The 20,084-nt window shown below is 38.2% G+C and overlaps 1 protein-coding gene across 1 annotated transcript in view; it reads right to left on the reverse strand.

Annotated features, from left to right (window-relative positions):
- Positions 1 to 20,084, reverse strand: part of LOC103089149 (G-protein coupled receptor 98-like) — a gene marked incomplete at its 5' end in the record, with an annotated part of 321,935 nt that overhangs the window by 51,909 nt on the left and 249,942 nt on the right. Inside the window, one exon of the mRNA XM_007469765.1 lies at positions 10,081 to 10,202. Within this exon, the coding sequence (XP_007469827.1) occupies positions 10,081 to 10,202 (122 nt within the window). The remainder of the gene's footprint in view (positions 1 to 10,080; positions 10,203 to 20,084) is intronic.

A 20,084-nucleotide genomic window follows, 5' to 3' on the forward strand; every position in this document is an offset into this window, starting at 1 on the left:
AGGAGCCCTATATTCACTGCTTTTTTTTTTTTTTCTTCAGGGAGTTTTCCAATTCAAAGTGAGATGCCCAGAGGCTGAACAGAAAGTTGTAGCTGGGACTTGCAGCAATCTGACTAGGTTGGGGAGACAAAAGATAGAGTTCAAATCTACTAAAGCAACCAGGACTTGAGGGGCCAAGGCTCCAAAGAGAAAGGGAATGGTAAAGGCATTTGCCACTTCTCAAGCTGCATGGGGCTGAAAGGCTAAGAAACTAAGCAGAAAGCAGCTGCTCAGAGGCTCAAAAGCTAAGCGGAGAATTCAGCCGGTTCACAGTACCAGGGAATGAAACAACGGAGTCCAGAGACTGTGAGGAAGAGGAGTTCCAGGAAACACGACAGGCTTTCAGCTGAGTCACCTGGGTCCCCTGAACAAACTTTTAGTTTTCCCCAAGAGAGGGGGCAAACCATAACTAGAGTAACCATCGCAATGCCTGAAACCCAGTTTCTGCTGGACCAAAGAGGTGCTCAGCCCGTATTCTCTTTTGGCTTCCAAAAGAAAATTAAATCCTCTTCAGAGAAAGAAATATGAACTTTTATACGGGAGTTGCACACTGACTGCCACCTATGAGAATTTACCTGCCAAAGCTTTTGTTTGGCCCACACAATGTTTGCTTTTCTCATCTGCATGCTTTGGGGAGGAGGCTCTACTGTCTGGTTCTCCTACAGTCCCCACCAATCCCTGCAGTCTCACAATAAACCTATTTTGCCCCCATAAGTTACTTACCTGAAACTGAAGGCGTGTGCTACACATTTAAAAACAGATGAGTGATGACAACAACCTATGTTGTAAGCCAAGCACTGTGAGTGTAATCGCAAGGGACTGCATGAGGGGAATACCTAAGAGGGGATGAGACAATTCAGGGGGAGAACCAGTGGCTGAAGAGAGGATTTAAAGACTGAGCTCCGACAGACATGGGGAACAGGCTCGTGGCTGTCAAGGGGGAGGGGGACTGAGGGAGGGATGGAGAGGGAGTTTGGGGTTAGCGGATGCAAACTAGTATATATTGAATGGATAAACAACAAGGTCCTATGGTGTAGCACAGGGAGCTATATTCAATATCCTATGATAAACCACAATGGAAAAGAATATTTTTTAAAAAAGAATGTATATATGTATAGCCGAATCACTTTGCTATACAGTAGAAATTAACACAATACTGTAAATCAACTATGCCTCAATAAAAAAAAAGACTGAGCTTACAAACTTCCTCTCTTTGGCCTCGCATTTGCCTTCATGTAGCTTCTGACAAACATTTCTTTTGTCCATTTATTCATTTATAGAACTTTGTATTTGTAAAACACTATGCAGTTTACCAATTATATTTTATACATATATTTTTATATAATACTTAGAACAAAACTGAGAGCAAGAATTAGCATCTCTCTCTGGAAAGTAGATAACTAAAGCTCAGAGATGTCAAGTCATTTGGTAGAACAGAGGTTGCATGACACTTAATTGTATGCTTCTTCCACTATACCTAAACAGCTCGATATTAAAGAATGTTATCATAAAATATGCACATAAATGTATTTACAAAAAAAATGTATTCTCCCCACTCCAATGGCTGAGTAATACATGAGATAAAAACAAAATTTTAGACCCTGGAAAAATTAAAAATTAACACCAAGGCAAAGAATCTGAATGACTGAGAAAAAACTGGCTCAAACGTTAACTGCTTTATGCTCCCAAAACTGTTTTAACAAGGGGAGGTATGTGTCTCGCTTACTCTAATTCTTGTAGGTTTGATAATTCAGAATCAGAGCGTGCTAAATCCTTTCACAGGTAAAGTGAAGGCTCACAAAGCCCAAGAAGCCGTGTTACACGGTTAAAAATGTAAAAAATGCAGTCATAGAGGGCACAGGAAAAAACTTTGAAATGGAAAAACCACTGAGTAAGAAACTAACATAGGATTAGGGCAGGAGAAATGGGGTACCTGTTTTGCAAGGATGCAGCCAGGTGTCAAAAAGTAGTCTATTCAATCCCATCATTTCTAAACCTGTAGTTGTAGAAGACATTCACTGGCAGATCAGATCCTGACATTTTTATTTAGAGAACCCAGCACAAACAAAAGTAAAAACCCTGCAGTCTGTCTTAAGAGCCCTGCTTGGCCAATCAACAGGTTAATGAGAAGGTAACGCTATCATTCATTGTCAAATGGAGTAAGAAGTTTATTACATGAAAACGCAAAGATATTTCATCAGCCCAGATGCTACTGAACACTGAACAGAGTTGCACGACCTAATCAAGACAATTTAAATACATCTACTTGTCTTAGCTTCTGTATATTTATTTGTAAAGTTACAGAAATGTTCTGGGATGTTCTGAAGAGCTAGCTTCTGTATATTTATTTGTAAAGTTACAGGAATGTTCTGGGACGTTCTGAAGAGCACACGAGGCATTCATTACTTTCTGAATTTCACTCTACAAAACAAGTGTAGTACTTTTTTTCCACTGAACTTGACATGGTTCTGGGACAAATCAATGATAGAATCCCAACCTCCTCTGGCTTCTACATGTTTATTCCAGGGTTTTCTGGGAACACTGCTTTTCCACTCTTCATGAATAGTTCATGTGCTAGTCTCTAATGGAAACAAAGTGACATTTCTTATTACTGCTGGCTGTTGGAAAGCAATGGCAAAGGGAGTGCCTTGAAACAATTAGTCCTCTGTAACTGATTATCTAACAATGTGTATTTCCCCAGAGCTGTTTATCCTCAAAAGAAAGCAGCCAAGACTAAATAGGTACTGTATCTATGTAGACACCTGCACTGAAGCCCTCTGGATGCTAAACGGGGATTCTCACAGAAGAAAATTAATGGAGGATTCTTTTCTTTTCTATTCCATTTGCAATGAACCCTGTACCTTTTCGTGAGCAAGGAAACATATTCCATTTCTCACGATACCTCAAGGACTATTTTTATTGGGAAAATCTCTTCATGAAAGATGGATTTCGTTTTAAAGCTGAAATTCAACATAGAACAACAAGAGATACATGGAAAGCAAGGAAGGAAGAGAGGAAAGAAGGTAGAGAGGGAAGGAAGGAAGAAGGGAGAGAAAGAAAGGAGGATAAAGAAAAGAAACACTATTTTTTAGTAGAAGAAAAATGCTTTATGTGTTCAAGGCACTCTAGTGGCCACTAAAAAACAATAATTTTTTTAAATGTAGGAGAAACTGTTCCCACCTTTAAGTCACTTATTTCCCTAGCGATTTAGCTGTTAAAGATGCGGGGCTAGGAATGAAAATGATTTTAACTAGCTGACCTTAAATTTGAATACAGGCTATATATTTTTAGCTACAAATTCCATGTTGTAACTCCCTTCTCTGAAATAGGGAATGATTCAAAAACTGCCAGGGAACATCTCGAGACCAGATGCTCACATAAACGAACAAGTACAAGTCAGTTACAGAGAGACAGTCAAATAAGATTCTGAAGAATGTGGTCTCATAACTCACATACTGAGAAATGTCATATCCCCATACTATGTAAAGTTCCACTCCCTTGCCAACTTACGCATTCCAAGAATGCATTTCAGCTTTTGGAAAGGTTCTTCTCTGTATATGAATCTTCTCCAGAACTTATTTTTCAGCATCTACAAGAAGCTCATGCCTCTTTACTGCCGGCTACCCTCATTATCTTACCTGGGATTCCCTACATGTAAGAAGACTGTCAGTCAGTGAAATTTTGACGTAGTCAATGTGAGAGCCCTAGAGAAAACTGAAATAAATGCTGTATGTAAGTCTGAAGCTGAGTGGTTAGGTTAAAAATAGAAATGTATTTTAGAACACAGACTAGGAGCGATGCACAAAACGTTTAGAGTGTGGCATAGGCACTGATCCATCAGACTGCAGGTTTAGTGCTGGAGCAGGGTCCTGGCCCTCCCTGTCTAGCCAAGCATTAGCCTTTTAGCTGCTAGAGGTCTGTGGTGCTTCTAGCTTAAATAGCTAGAAGTCTGGAACACTTGCAGGGGGTTTAGACAGTAGCTATTTCAATATTATGATGACTGATAGGGTTCTACTAGTGACTACCTGCTGAGTATCAAACTTAGTGATTATTTTCTTTAATTGTTACACAAATGTGGATATACCTTGGACTAAACATTTTAAGAAAGTTGTCATCTGTACGTTTTAGCATAAATCTACTTAGAAACGACAAACTCAACTTTTTTTTTTTTAAAAAATAGAGGTTATTGAGTTAATGGATGAGAAAATTAAGAAAAATAATGTAATGCCTTATGACCTTCCTGTGGACAATATAGAGACATTTGGTTATATGATGGATCTCAAGGATATTCATAATAAACCTATGTCACATTGATTAAGTTTCCTAGTAGTTTGACAATAGCTGTCCTTGGCCTTGTCCAAACATATCAATGAACAAGAAAATTTAGAAAATATATATAATGGACATCTGTTACTTTGGTCTGCCTAGCACTGTTACCATTCTATTGGTAAGAGATTCTTTTCTTCTGGTGGGAATTCCATTCCATGTGGTTTTTGTGAGATCAACTCATCTTTCCACTGTTAGCGTCTGCTCATGACCCAGGCCTGGCCAGAGTACCTGCTACCCTGTGACTGGTTTCTGGATAATCAGTGATTCAAAGTGAGGGTAATTTAAGTCCTTCACAGGATTTTCCCTGCTGGGGCTGGAAAGCCGGTAGGAATTAAGACTGGCGGTGGCTACCATGCTCAGCGCACTCAGAAAGCCCATTTAGCAAAAAACAAGATAGAGCCCCGAGGCCTTTGGGATTTGGGATTGCTAAGCAAGTATGCACAGAACTACTTTTTTCTTTTTGGAAATTTTAGAGTCCCTCTTTTGATATAAAAGAAAGCGCAATGGAAATCAGGATTTGTTCACCTCATATCCACACATCAAGTGCATCATGGAGAAGTGGAAAAAAAGCAGATACCATAAATATGCTGACATGCTAGCAAGCAACTCCTAGAATTAAAAAAAAAAAAAAACCCCAGGAAATAAACTCAGAGGACATTTCCCCCTTTATTGTCTATGTTCTGCTTACTCTTGATACTCAACAGTTTAAATTTTTTTAAACAATCAAGAAGATGTAAATAACATGCCTAAATCAATAAAAATTTGAATTAAAGCTCAGTTCTTGGGGAAAAAATGTCTTAGAGTTCAAGGAAGAAGCAATAAAAATAACAGTAGACATATTTAGAATGATAACTTTTTTTTACGTCACTTTTGCATTTGCATCCATCATGCTTTAGAAAGTATTTCATATACATTTTCTTAAAATGCTCAAACATATTAAAAGTTTGGTAGCTCAACCCTGAATCTTCAGAAAGTGATCAAGAAATTTCTGATAACATTTCAAATGATCAAGATTTTCTTTTTTAAATTGTACCCAATAATAAATATCAAATATCAGAATATTACAAAAATATAACTTTCATCTGTCAGTTTCAGAGCATCTATGGCATAATAATAATCTGGATTAAAAAGTGAGGCAGTAATCACCTCTGAGCAAAATATGAAAGCCAAGCGTAAGATATATAGTACACTTTTCTGGTCACAGGTGTCGACAAAAGCCAATAAGAAAATACAAAAGTCAGGGACTCCCCTGGTGGTCCAGTGGGTAAGACTCCCGTGTTCCCAATGCAGGGGGCCTGGGTTCGATCCCTGGTTGGGGAACTAGATCCTGCATGCATGCGGCAACTAAGAGTTTGCATGCTGCAACTAAGAGTCCATATGCCACAACGAAAAGTCCTCATGCTGCAACTAAAAGATCCCGCATGCTGCAACTAAAGATCCTGCATGCCACAACTAAGACCCAGAGCAGCCTAAATAAATTAATTAATTTAAAAAAAGCATGGAATCATGGAAATGCCCAAGTTGAAGACGTGAAATAGTTTATAAATTAAATGAACTTTAATAAACCCTAGAGAAACCATATTTTCCAAGTGTTTCTTAACAGGCATTCCTTTTAGGACTGACTCACTGAGCACTGGTGCTAGGAATGTGCCAGTGCACCAGATACCAGGCAACAGTGATACAAAAAGTCATTGCTTCAATGGTGCTGCATAGATGGAATTAAGCTCATTAAACATGAGTTTGAAATATTTTTAGTTTTTACTTATACTTAGCTTTTTTCAGTTCCTCAAAGAAAGAGATCATAACAATTCCTTTTTTATCTTCCTGCGAAATATAGTTTAATCCTCAACAATCCTCCTTTATTACCAAACCTCTAACCTCCATAAGAGCTCAATAAACCTTCCTCTTGTGTGTGGTTTGATATGTTACAATGGCTACCATTTCAATCGTAAGCCTTAATTTAATTAATTACTGCTGAATTACAATTACAGATTTCAGGTGTCCAACCCGAATCCCACCAATTTCTCTTTAAGCAGTCATTTCTTTACCATCTTCCAACCCACCGTAATTTATTATTTACTTTCTGCCTAGAAACTGCTCCTTACCTTTTACTATTTTTACCACAAGCTTTTAATCCATTCCTCTCAACAAATGTCCTTGCTTTTTGCCTTTCAGAGATAAGAGAGCACATTACATACAACACCAACTTTCCAGATTTTCAGCTCCAGAACAGTTTTTCGTGTACTCCTATCCTTCCTTCTTTCCTGAGCCTCAGTGAAAGAAACATGTCTAACTCCCCCCTCAGACAGGCCGTCTGTCTCTTCTGTTTTCCTGCCCTGTCCATGATCTTGCCAAGGCAATGAGCCTTTCCTCCAGTTGTCAGTTTCTTCTTCTCTGTTGGTTCTTTTCACAAGGAACGAAAACCAAACCCCCAAATTTCCTTTGAACCAAACAACCTTCCTTCCTAAGCTATTGCTTTCTCCATTAAACTTCTTGAATAAAACAAACAAACAAAACTGCTCTTTAAGTGTGAGTTACCGTACAATTGCTTTATGTTCATTATGCCATTTAATTAAATCACACTGTAATCCTAAATGGTATTTATTCCCGTTTCACAGATGAAGAAAGTAGAACTGGGTAAACATCTGTGATTCAGCTGAAGTCAACCAGATAGTAGGCTGGTGGAGTTACGATCACACTTACTTTAACCAATGGTTCTCAAGCTGTGGTCTCTAGAGCAGCTGCATCAGCATCTCCTGGAACCTGTTAGAAATGCTAATTCTCAGGTCCCACCCTGATCTACTGTATCAGAAGCTCTGGGTGTGGGACCTACAATCTGTGTTTTAGCAAGCCCTTCATGAGATTCTGATGACACTAAAGTGTGGGGACCAGTGCACTAGACCACAATGCTTTTCTGTTCTCATTCTATTTAACTTCTCTGCTACACTTGACAGAGTTAGGTGTTTTCTTTTGAAGCCTTCTTTTCTACCAGAAACTCCAAACTACTATATCTTGATTCTCTTTCACTAACAATCTCTTTCACTAGCCTTCCTGCTAAAACATTGGTTAGCTTTACCAATGTTTCCCAAATCTCACCAACTCACCAACTTTACTGCATGTTCCCTAGGACCCTCTCTTGATATAATCTCCATGTTGACCAAAGGAGTCAGTGCCCAGCCATTCACCGCAGCCAGCATCTCTAGGTGACATTGCTCTCTTGCCCCCTACATTCCTACATTTAATTGGCTAACCAAATTTCGTCAATATTTATCTCTAGAATATTCTCAAACCGGTCACCTATCTCTATCCCCAGGTGCACTCCCAAACATTATAGGCTGGAATATGATAACAGCCTTCCTGCCTGGAGCTGCTCTTCTTTTCAATACCCTCCTAAACATTTCCAGTTATCCTTCTAAAAAGCAGGTATAAGCATGTCATTCCCATTCAAAATTTAAAAATTAAAAAAAAAAACCTAACAAAATTTAAAAAACTAATCAGAATAAAACAAACAAACCACCCAACTTTTATGGCTTCCTTTTACCTAAAGGCTGAAGTTTAACATCCCATTCTGAGCATGGTAACATGGCGATTAAGCCAACCTAGCCTTCTGTCTCCTCTCCCACCACTAACTGCAAAACCTTTCTTCTTCCCCCAAACCTTTGGTAAATGTAGGCAAGATTAATCACGTTTCTTTTTTGCAGCCTAGGCGAACACTGTATTCTCTGCCTGAAATACCCATCTCTAACTATCTACTCATCACTTATTTAATAAACATTAAATATGACACAAACTCAGGGGCAGATAACATGAACAAATTGAATATATTGAGTATAATGAGGTAACGTGCCCCATATAAAGAGGGCAGCATCTACTCAAGACTTGAAAATTGCTGCCATGCAAATACTGCCATTAGAGAAAAGCCAGACATTCAGGTTTTCATGTGAAATTTCTCAATTTAAAAATTGAGCAAATATTTATTTATTTATTTTTCACATCTTTATTGGAATAGAAATGCTTTACAATGGTGTGTTAGTTTCTGCTGTATAACAAAGTGAATCAGCTATACATATATATATCCCCATATCTCCTCTCCCTTGAGCATCCCTCTCACCCTTCCTATCCCACCCCTCTAGGTGGTCACAAAGCACCGAGCTGATCTCCCTGTGCTATGCAGCAGCTTCTCACTAGCTATCTATTTTACATTTGGTAGTGTATATATGTCCATGCCACTCTCACTTCATCCCAGCTTCCCCTTCCCCCCATCCCCGGTGCCCTCATGTCTGTTCTCTACATGTCTGCGTCTTTATTCCTGACCTGCCACTAGGTTCATCAGTACCGCTTTTTTAAATTCCATATATATGCATCAGCATACGGTATTTGTTTTTCTCTTTCTGTATATTAAAAAAATCTAAAATCCTGTTCTGTGTACCAGTGTGTGTCCACCAAATAAAACACATCTATAGGCTGTCAATGTGGACTTTGGTGTTAGTTCCCCTAGGCCTAGGTATTCAAAGGTGACCAAGACAGGGCCTCTGACCTGAGTGGCTCACCTTTGGTGTTCAGCTCAAACACTAGCACAGGCAGGAGTAAACAAGTCCTCTACTCTGCTCTCATAACACTTTGTTTACATGGCACCTGCCAGAGTATACACTTACAGCTAATTGTTTGCTTACTCCCTGAATCATGAGATCCTAGAGAAGCAGTGCTTTCATCTTCATCCTAGTAATGGTAGCACTGGCACACTGTGCTAGTAGCTGGTACTCAATTATAACTCTATTGGGAGGTGTCTATATATCAACTGTATCAACTTGATTCCAAATGTTTAAGCCACTTTGTATTTTTCCCTCCCTAAATCGATATTATGTTTTGATTAGGCACCATGCTGTTAGATATGATCACACTAATGAATCTGTCTCCTAAAAAGCAAACCTAAATATGTTTTGAGTCATGTTTCAGTTTTATGCTATAATCCTAATATTTTTCTTACAGAGGTTTCTTGTAAGATGGTGGTCCAAACAAGGGCTGTTTACAGATATCCTTGGCAAATTCAATAAATTGTTTTAGTCTAAGACACATCTTTTCACTTTGAAAAATAAGAAAAAATGTGTTCATTTGTTCAATTTGCTCATTTCAGGGTACAACTTTTTTTCCATTTAACAAAAGCACCAAAAATGTCAGCTTTAGCTTTTGTTACAGTTATATAATTCCTGGTTAGGCTATCCAAACATTCTCACAAAGCTAATTTAAGCTAGGCATTGCCAGACTTGGAGTATGTCAATCATTTTTCAGTGAACCAAAACACCAAGCACCAGACCCAAGAGGGAATTGCTTGACCACCATCAATTAGTTGATCTAATTTCTAGACACAGACCCACTCCAAATATGTGCATATGCCCTAGATGGCTGCCATCTGTGAAGTTTATAAACATCAATCCTATTGAAAAAGAAACATGTTTTTGTAGTTACTTAGGTGTTGTCAAAATGAAGGAGGGTAAATATTTTATGTCTTCCCTATTTGTATAACCAGCAGTTAGAGGTCCAGTCATATTTCAGGTGTTAAAAAATTTTAACATAATCTTTGTCATTTTATTCTAAAACTCTATGTGATGTTTTTGTGCATACGAATTCACCTACATGTGGACACTTGATTTCTTTACGTTGAAACTCCCTGCCTCGTGTTTATGTGTGCTGTAACCAAACTGTAAGGCTTACCTGCAGACTGTTGAAAATGACAAAGAGGACCAGCATCCAGAAGTGTCTGTAAGCCATGTGCAGGCCTCCCCAAAGCCATGTCATTGAAATCAGGGCAAAGAGATATAAAACCAGTGGAATTTCTAGACACCATAAAATAAAAAGAAAAGAAAAAGAATTTTTGAACTTCAGAATACTGCATAATCATACATATACACAAAATTATTTTTAGCTACTTTCTGGAGATACTCTCTATGTCTAAGCACTCATTTTGAAATAACAACCTTGGAAATACCAGTCTTACAACAGAGAAGAGAAGGCAACGGTAACTTTGCTGAGCCCACCTTCCTTCTGTTTTGCTGGTAGGCAGGGGACTGAAGAAGGATGAGAACTGTTCCTCTCCTAGACTACCACCTGCTGGACTGTTCAGGAAGTGCCACCAACAACTGGGGAGATGCAATCACATTTCAATCCCAGGGAAGACCGGGTATATAGCTCTCCTTACAAGAGCTCTCTACCAGAAAATGGTAGACAGCAGTGTGCTCTCAAAATTACTGTGGTCCAGTCTGACATTTTAAAACTTAAGTGATATAACTTGTTTGTATGTAATGGAAAAATACATATTTATCTCTTTTTCTGACTAAGTGGACACCAAACGTCACAGCTATGGTTAAGAGCAAAGATGAAGGATTCACTACTGACAACACTAAGCTTAGTCTACCCATCATTTTATTGTGCAATTTGTTTTAATAGTTTCCAGAACAGATTTCTTCAGGGCCAAAGGACTTCATTACCCTTTCTAGATATTTGGGATTTAGAATAACAATCTTAAAGAAGGGTTATTAATATTTAAATGGCCAGCTATAGAATATTTGGAAACTGAATCAGATCTTAGCAGCTGCACATAAACACATTTTCAAGCTACTGAAAGACATCAGGAAGGACCACACATCACTGACAACTCTCATGACAGACCTCGAAGTCCATACATACTCAACATCATCAATTAATGCCTAAAATCTACATACATTGTGGAAATCTGAAGTTATTTACAATTTTAACAAATTAAAGTTTATTTTATTTTGAAACAATCTCAAACTTATAGAAGGGTTGCAAGTACAGTATGACAAGAAAGTTTTGTTTTTCCCTGAACCATTTGAAAGTTGCCAACCTGATCCCCCATCACCCTCTGAACACTGTAATGTATATTTTCTACAAAGACATTCTCCTACATTAACACAATACAATCATCAAATGAGAAAATTAACACTGATATGTTACGACTATCCTCAGATCCGACTCAAGATCAGTCAATTATTCCAGTAATTTCCTTTGTAGCAGAAGAATCCAGTTGACATTTCTGTAGTCTCCTTTAATCTGAAATGGCTCCTTTAACAGTATGGAGGTTCCTTAAAAAACTAAAAATAGAACTACCATACGACCCAGCAATCCCATTACTGAGCATATACCCTGAGAAAACCACAATTCAAAAAGCGTCATGTACCACAATGTTCACTGCAGCTCTATTTACAATAGCCAGGACTTGGAAGCAACCTAAGTGTCCATCGACAGATGAATGGATAAAGAAGATGTGGCACATATATACAATGTAATATTACTCAGCCATAAAAAGAAACGAAATTGAGTTATTTGTAGTGAGGTGGATGGACCTAGAGTCTGTCATACAGAGTGAAGTAAGTCAGAAAGAGAAAAACAAATACCGTTTGCTAACACATATATATGGAATGTAAAAAAAAAAAAAAAAAAAAGGTCATGAAGAACCTAGGGGCAACTAGGGGCAAGACAGGAATAAAGATGCAGACCTACTAGAGAATGTCCTCAAGGACACGGGGAGGGGGAAGGGTAGGCTGGGACAAAGGGAGAGAGTGGTAGTGTATATATGGACATATATACACTACCAAATGTAAAATAGATAGGTAGTGGGAAGCAGTCACATAGCACAGGGAGATCAGCTCGGAGCTTTGTGACCGAAAGGTGGGATAGGGAGGGTGGGAGGGAGGGAGACACAAGAGGGAAGAGATATGGGGATATATGTACATGTATAACTGATTCACTTTGTTATAAAGCAGAAACTAACATACCATTGTAAAGCAATTATACTCCAATAAAAATGTTTAAAAAATAAATAAATAAAAATAAAATGGCTCCTTTGAGTGTCGTTGGCTTTTGTGACTCTGGCATTTTTGAAGATTACCAGCCTGTTTGTCTTGTAGAGTGCCCTTAAATTTGAGTTTGATATTTTCCTATGATTTAGATTATAAGCTTTGCCAGAAATCACAGAAGCGATCCTGGGTTCTTTTCATAACATTCTATTGGATGGCACAAGATTTCTATTTGTCCCAATATCTAGGAGGCTCATTTTGGTCATTTGATTAAGGTAGTGGCTGCATGAATTCTCCACCGTAAAGTTAGTCTTTTTCCCTTTGTAATTAGTATGTATCTTGCATGGCATTACTTTAAACTAGGTAAATATCCTTTCACTTATCAAATATCTGATTTATGCATTTACTTATTTTTATAATATGGACTCATATATTCTCAACGTAATGGGTTATCATCTATTACTACCATTTATTTTGATGCTCAAATTGTCCTAAGTCTGATTAGTGGGAACCCCTTCAAGATGGTTTCTGTGACTTCTGTTATGTCCTCATCATTCTGTTTTGGCCCAACAAGATGTTTCAAGCTCATCTTGTACTTTCCCTGCCCCAGTCCTGGCTTCCTTTAGGGTAGAATGGTGTTCAGAAACCAAGATCTGGGGCTGGGTATGGTCATTGCTATTGGGGAGCTGCTGCTCCTACATCCTCTCAGTAGACAGAGGTGGGGAATACCTGTCTGCATACATCTGCACACACACTCATTTCCATCTAGATTTCTATATCTATCTCTGTACAATTAAAATCATTAGTGTATACCAATATTTCCAATTCCAATCCAATGCCACAAGGTTAATTGGAATTGTCTCTTTTTCTGTATTTGTAACTTCCTTCTCTGTTGGCAAGAAATGTATTTCTCATTATTCTTAAAATATTTACCTATTTGATCAACTTTATTTGATTGTAACCAGTCTCCCATTGCTGTTGTCCCTGCCTTGCACAGATGGCCTCCCAAATCCACTCAGGTTCTTAGGAGCCTCGTGAGTACACTCCACCCTTCACACGGATGCCCCCTCACAATGATTGGCTTGTGACACTCCATGCTTGACACCTTCCACTGGATGCATACCTGGCTCTGTCAAACTAATGGCTTTAAGATGGAATTGTTCTGGAAGGGAAAAGAAAGGAAAGAAAGAAAGGAAGAGGGAAACTGAGCATTTTTTTTTTTTTGAGAAGAAAAAAGGCTTTCGAAGGACACCATACTGATATCTTGTCAGATATCCCCTTTTTAGAAAAATGTCAATTGTCTAAGTTATTACAACTGCACAGAGAAAATAAGAATAATATAAGACACAGTTTATGCAGATGAATAGTTCCTGTGTCATCGATGCCTTACCACAGGACAGGACCGAATATATTAAGATTTATTTAATTTTTTAAAAAAACATCATTTTTGTTTAATGAAATCATACAATTTGATAAAGGGCCAGAAGGCTCTTTTTCACTTCTGACAAGATACTTATATTTTAGGAAATTGCCTAAGCTATGCTCATGAAAGTTTTCAGAGATTAGGTATTAGTCTGGCAATTGCATTCTTTGCTCTCACTGTGCAAGGACAAAATTCTATTTATGGCTCTTTGTACAGTATAAAAGGACATGCATATTTTGCATGAACAGCTAGGAACCAAATTTTCAAAATTTGGCTTGCATGTTCCTGTGAGTGCCTAGAGCCAGACAAGTGCTGTGTGCTGACAAAGCTCCATGCGGAAGCCAAAAGAGCATACCAGGGCTGACTAGGAACACCCAGGGCTCATGTTTTTTTGTAACTCTGCAGAAAAGTGTGGTAGTTTGGCAACCCAGATCAGAAACTGGGAAAGAAAGCCAGTCATAAATAACTCAGTATACTGCACAATAGACCCCAGGCTGGTTTTCCAGCAGTGCAACAATAACTAAGACATGATTTCAGATGCAAGAAACATATCCAGAGGTACATCTGGATTTTGTGGGCCTGAACTTTTATAAAATTTGGAAAGGCTTCTTTAAAAAATAAAAATTTCAAAAGCATAATTAGGTAGAAGAACTTAGAAGAGGTCCATGCAAGTAACAGGCCCTAAAACGTATGCCTCATCAGCTTTATGGTTAACCTAAAGGGGGTAACTTTCACCTCTGGGGCCTAGAGTAACAATGACCAAAGGGAGAAGGGGTGTGAGAGTGGGTGATGGTGATGAAAGTGGGGAAGAGCATGTTGTTGTTTAAAAGCTACTATGAATTCCACTTGGCAAATTGAAAATTAATGTTCTTTTAATGAAAATCATTTAGTTACATATTTCCTAAGCTGATACTTCACGTTTGGTGAAATACTAGTAACTTTTCTGTTGGTTATATAAGTCACTGCTTACTGAAGCAGGCATTGGTAATAGGTAATGTTAGAAATATATGTTTAGGAGTGAATTAGTTAATAGAAAACAGAATCGTTTCGATGTTCCCGATAAAAGGGAACCCTAAAAACACAGTATTGGACCCATGGAATAAGGGTATCTATATAAAGACTGTGCTATCCAGAATATACAAGGAACCCCTCGAAGTCAACAAAAAACAAACAACCCAATTCAAAAATGGGCAATGGACTTGAACAGACATTTCTCTCCCAAGAAGATATACAAATGGCCATTGAGCACAGGCAAAGATGACCAACATCACTAATCACTAGGGAAATGCAAATCAAACCCACAATGAGATACTATTTGTACCCACTAGGATAGCTATTGTCGAAAACCCAGCAAGTTACAAATGTTGGCAAAGATGTGGAGAAATTGGAACCCTTGTGCCTTGTTGGTAAGAATGTAAAATGGTGCGGCTCCTGTGGAAAACGGTTTGGTGGTACCTCAAAAAGTTAAACATAGAATTACCACATAATCTAGAAATTTCACTTCTAGGTATATGCTCAAAATAATTAAAACCAGGGACTCAGAGACTTGTACATCAATGTTCGTGGCAGCATCATTCACAGTATCCCAAAGGTGGAAACAACCCAAAATGTCCCTCAACAGATGAAAGGATAAACAAAATACAATGTACACATACAATGGAATATTGCTCAGCCTTAAAAAGGAATGAAATTCTGACATATGCTACAACGTGGATAAACCTTGAAAAAATTATGTTAAGTAAAATAAGCCTGACACAAAAGGACAAATATTGTATTATTCCACTTATATGAGGTGCCTAGAATAGGCAAATTCAGAGGCAGAAAGTAGAATAGAGGTTACCAGGAGCTGGGAGGGGGAAAAGAGGGAGTTATTGCTTAATGGGTACAGAGTTTATGTTTGGGATGATGAAAAAGTTCTGAAAATAGATGGTGGCGATGGTTGCACAACACTGTGAATGCATTTACTGCCACTGAATTGTACACTTAAAAATAGTTAAAATGGTAAATTTTATGTTATGTATATTTTACTACATGCTAAAAAAGACAGGCTTGTGTCAAGATGAAGTTCCACAACGAGGGAGAAAACAATCAATCCTCAAAGTACTTAAAATACTTACATTAGCAAGAGTCACTCATGTGATAAACAAAGTAATCTGAAAAGGTTTTAGTGAAAGAAATTACTTGTGGAAAGTATCAAAAAAAACAAAAAAACCCACCAAAAACCAAAACCCAAAAAACCCCGACAAGTGGATCTGTTATTTAGTACTACTATCATTAGTAAAGTCTACTTATGGGAGTCAGTAGATTCCATTGAGAATACATAAAATCTCTTTACTTTTTAGTGGAAAATATGATTTCAATGAATTGCCATTTTTAAAGGAAGTATGGTTCTATATTATGTCTTTTCTTTGTAATTGCAGTCTTGGCTTTATTGCTATGCACCAGTGACAACAATAATGGCTTTATTATGGAAATCACACCTTATTTACATGAAGCTGAAATTTATTCTGTGTTTACAATCTTCTAAAGTACTTGTTTTAATTTCACCTCACTGACCTTCTGATTCTAACAATTTGGATGTGCTGCTAAAACAAACTCATCAACGTAAAACAAGGAACACAACTGTGAAATAATGTGGATCTAAGATATTTATGGGTCTATTTCCAACAATAATCATGCATTATTTTTAAATTAGAAAAAGAAAGGTAATTAAAAAAAGGCATCAAAAGGTCTTATTTCTAAAATATGGGCCTTTATTCTGAAATGAGCAGATACTTGAAGGTCAAGAAGTTTCATTGATCTGATCCATTTCCTGGTGAGAAAACATTAAATGTGTTCTTGAGCTTTCTTAACAAGGGTTAATACACAATGTATAGTCACCCACCGGTATTCTCAGCAAATAAACCTAACGTTGTAGAAGAGAACAAGGCACATATTTCACAGAACTGCCAAATCAGCATTAGGGTACTGTGGCTGGAACAGATAACAACAAACTTATGGACTGGATTTGCAAATTGTTCAAAGTAACACTCCATACTTCATCTGGGTAGTTTGCATTCCTAACCTTTGGTCACTAGTCCTATACTTGGTTCTAGTTTTAGAGTTTCCATTTTGCCTCAGTACTTCAACACGTTCCCAAAAGAGCTCTTGAGAACCATCTGGACAACAGGGAACCCACTCTGAGTCCTGTGGCTCTGGTGTCCAGACACAGTTGCAAATGTTTGTTGCAGCAGGCTAGACTCTGTGTATGTCACCTGGATGATGTGCCAGGCTCTTCACTTTATTTAGCCATCCTTATCAAACTCATAATCTCTAGTGTCACCTTCTTTCAATGAGCATTTTAGGCCAACAATATCCAAATATGCATCTCCATCTCTTCTGAGTTCTAGACCTCCAGGTCTGGCGATCCTCAAAGCATCTCAAATTCAGTTCATTCAAAGCTAAATTTGCTATCCTTCCTCTCAAACTGTCTCTTCCTTCCGAGTACAGGTACCACCATCCAAATGGATTTACCCCATGACTCATTTTTCCTCATACACTGCACCAAATGGGGGGAGGGAGAGAGAACCACGCACAGAAAGCAGTCAGCACAGAGCCTGGCACAAAGCACGTGCTCAAAAAGCCTTACATCCTGTCATCTTCACCCTCATCCCATCATCCTCACCCTCATCACCATCATGACTTTAGTCAAGTTAGAGAAACAGCATATGGCTATAGATAGCCCTCTCTTGCATCTTTAAAAGGTCAAAAAATCATGTAATAAACATGTTTAACTTTTTTGTACCTGGATTTTCCAAACTTATTTGGTGTTAGAACCCTTCTGTTTATCCTGATGTAATATGACGATCACACAGAGAGGAGGGTTGCTTTCAATGTGCAGACTCTAAGCTCCATCACATCCAAACTGTCACTGAAAACTTCCTGACCAACCTATTTAACGTGGACCTCTCCGTATCCTCTATTCCCCTCTGTCTCTCTGATACTTTCTATTCTGTTCTATTCTATTCTCTTCTATTCTATTCTATTCTATTCTACTCTACTCTACTCTACTCTATTCTATTCTATTCTACTTTATTCTCTCCAATCCCCTCCCATCCCCTCCCATTTCACCCCACTCCACTTTAAAATGCTGGCAATGAGACTCACCAATGTATTGTGACCCACAATGTGTAAACCTCTGCTCTAAAAGGTAATTTAAGTAGCTAGTAGGATATCTCAGACACAAGGTAGATAGAGTAAATGTAACTATCATGGGAGGCCTACAGTCACCATGTTTGGACATGGATTTACCCTGACCCTTCCTGCTATAAGAAGGAGGCAAGCCTAATTTGGAGGGATCTGTACAGGCGACACATTAGATCTGCAGGCAGAACAGAGAGTCAATACTGGCCTAGAGTATAATTTCCAGGGGTAAAGAGGAGGAATGTGAGCAAATTCTCAGAGGAGTCTCAAGACCGCTGGGACCCTAAATAGAGGTAATTTGTCAGTGGCTGACTTGAGGCTCTCCTGGATGCTAAAGACAGTTGAGTGTCAGGCCTACTTTGAGGGTGATTTATTGGGATTGAAACAAAATGGCAAAAGCCTAGAATTATGGTCTCGCCTTGCAAAACTATGTATAATTTTCAATTTGCAGGCTATAATTTTGAATCCAAGGAGAATAATCAACTTAGATGAGACCTACCCACACAGACCTTGCATGCATTGTTATTAGAGTAATACCATTTGAATCGTGTACTTCAAAGTTGCCAGAGAATATCCTACTGACGGGGATCAGATAGGTCTGTGATTCTTAAGGAAAAGGTTTAAATGATCTGTTTTCTTGTGAGGAAAAATGTCTTGAAACTATGGGAAGGAGAATTACCATCTGGTTTCATAGCCAACATAGTAATTTTCTACACACTTCAGAAATGTTTCATAAAATCACATTATGACAAACGGTTTTAGAATATCAGAGTTCTAAAACAACCATGAAGTCAGCCAACCAACAATCGAAGACTGGCTTAACTTAGCTTCCTAACTACATTCCCAGTTAATTAGCCATTAAGGAGTTCAGAACAGTCATCTCCAGGCATGCTCAGGCACCTAATAGCAATTCCCAACACACTGTGCTTTCGTAACACAATGAAAACACACAATGCATCTTTCAACCTGCTATATCTATATTTTAAGTCTTACTAGATGGTCTCATAATTTGGGGAATCAGGTTGCTATGTATTTGGCCATGACTAGCCAGTTATGTTTTAAAGATAGTTTGAGGGCTTCACTGGTGGCGCAGTGGTTGAGAGTCCGCCTGTCGATGCAGGGGACACGGGTTCGTGCCCCGGTCCGGGAAGATCCCACATGCCGCGGAGCGGCTGGGCCCGTGAGCCATGGCCCCTGAGCCTGCGCGTCCGGAGCCTGTGCTCCACAACGGGAGAGGCCACAACAGTGAGAGGCCCGCGAACCGCAAAAAAATTTACTGAAATAAAAAAAAAAAAAAAAAAAAAAAAAAGTAAAGATAGTTTGATAGTACTTCACAGAGCAGTCATTACCATTTAATAGGCTCAAATTCAACACTGAAGTCTTGAATCAATTCTGACACAATGTCTCAGAAAAATTAACGCTAAAAATAACTCTATATGTTCAAGAAAATATTTTTACAGTGTGTTAAGTATGTCAGTTCCCAGAACTGTTTCCTGGTAGAGACCCTCAATCTGGATAAATGCCAGCTGACCTCAACGCGTATTTCCTTTCTTTAATTTGGCTCTCTAGCCCTCACATTACAAAACTGTAACACCAATTTAAAATTTTATTTTATTTTAATTTCCTTTGCCATGTCACTATCCTAAAAAGTCTAATTGAATGAAATCTTTCGGTTCCTCTCTGTCAATGTGATTAATTGCATCTCTTCTCCCAAAAGATATTCTGGTATCAGATTATCAGGGCATTGTCTTGTCTTAAAAATAATGTTATGTATTTCTCAAAAGCTTTGGGGGTATTACTTACCCTCTGTTGTTAAATAACTACATCTGCAAATACAGAAAACTAGTACCAAACCCATATAGAGAGCTGTTTTCGGGAATATACAAGAACAGACCATAAAGTCGTATAATACCTGTGTTATATAAAAGCTTATTGTTAACCATTAAATAATGGCACAGTAACAGTTGTGCCAGGAGGGTCTATGCATATGGGAATGAACTAATATTTTATTGCTCATTCTTACTAACAACCTTGGATCAAGCCCTTACAGAGAAAAGAAAGAGAAACCATTGTGCTAAGAAAGAAAGGTAATCCCCAGATTGAATGGCATGTGTATGATCTAGGGAGAAGGAGGCTGTCCAAAACAACATCTACATTGACAAAATTTCTATATTAGTGATCAAAGTAATTTTATCAAAGTGATTTGGACCCAATGATAAACTTTAAAATTTTCTTTTTGCATTTGTTTGTCAATGTCATGTGCAGACCTTAAAATCTGTAAGATTTTAATTCCAACT

The sequence above is a fragment of the Lipotes vexillifer genome, unplaced genomic scaffold, assembly GCF_000442215.2.
Source record: "Lipotes vexillifer unplaced genomic scaffold, Lipotes_vexillifer_v1.1 scaffold67, whole genome shotgun sequence".
Taxonomy (NCBI): Eukaryota; Metazoa; Chordata; class Mammalia; order Artiodactyla; family Lipotidae; genus Lipotes; species Lipotes vexillifer.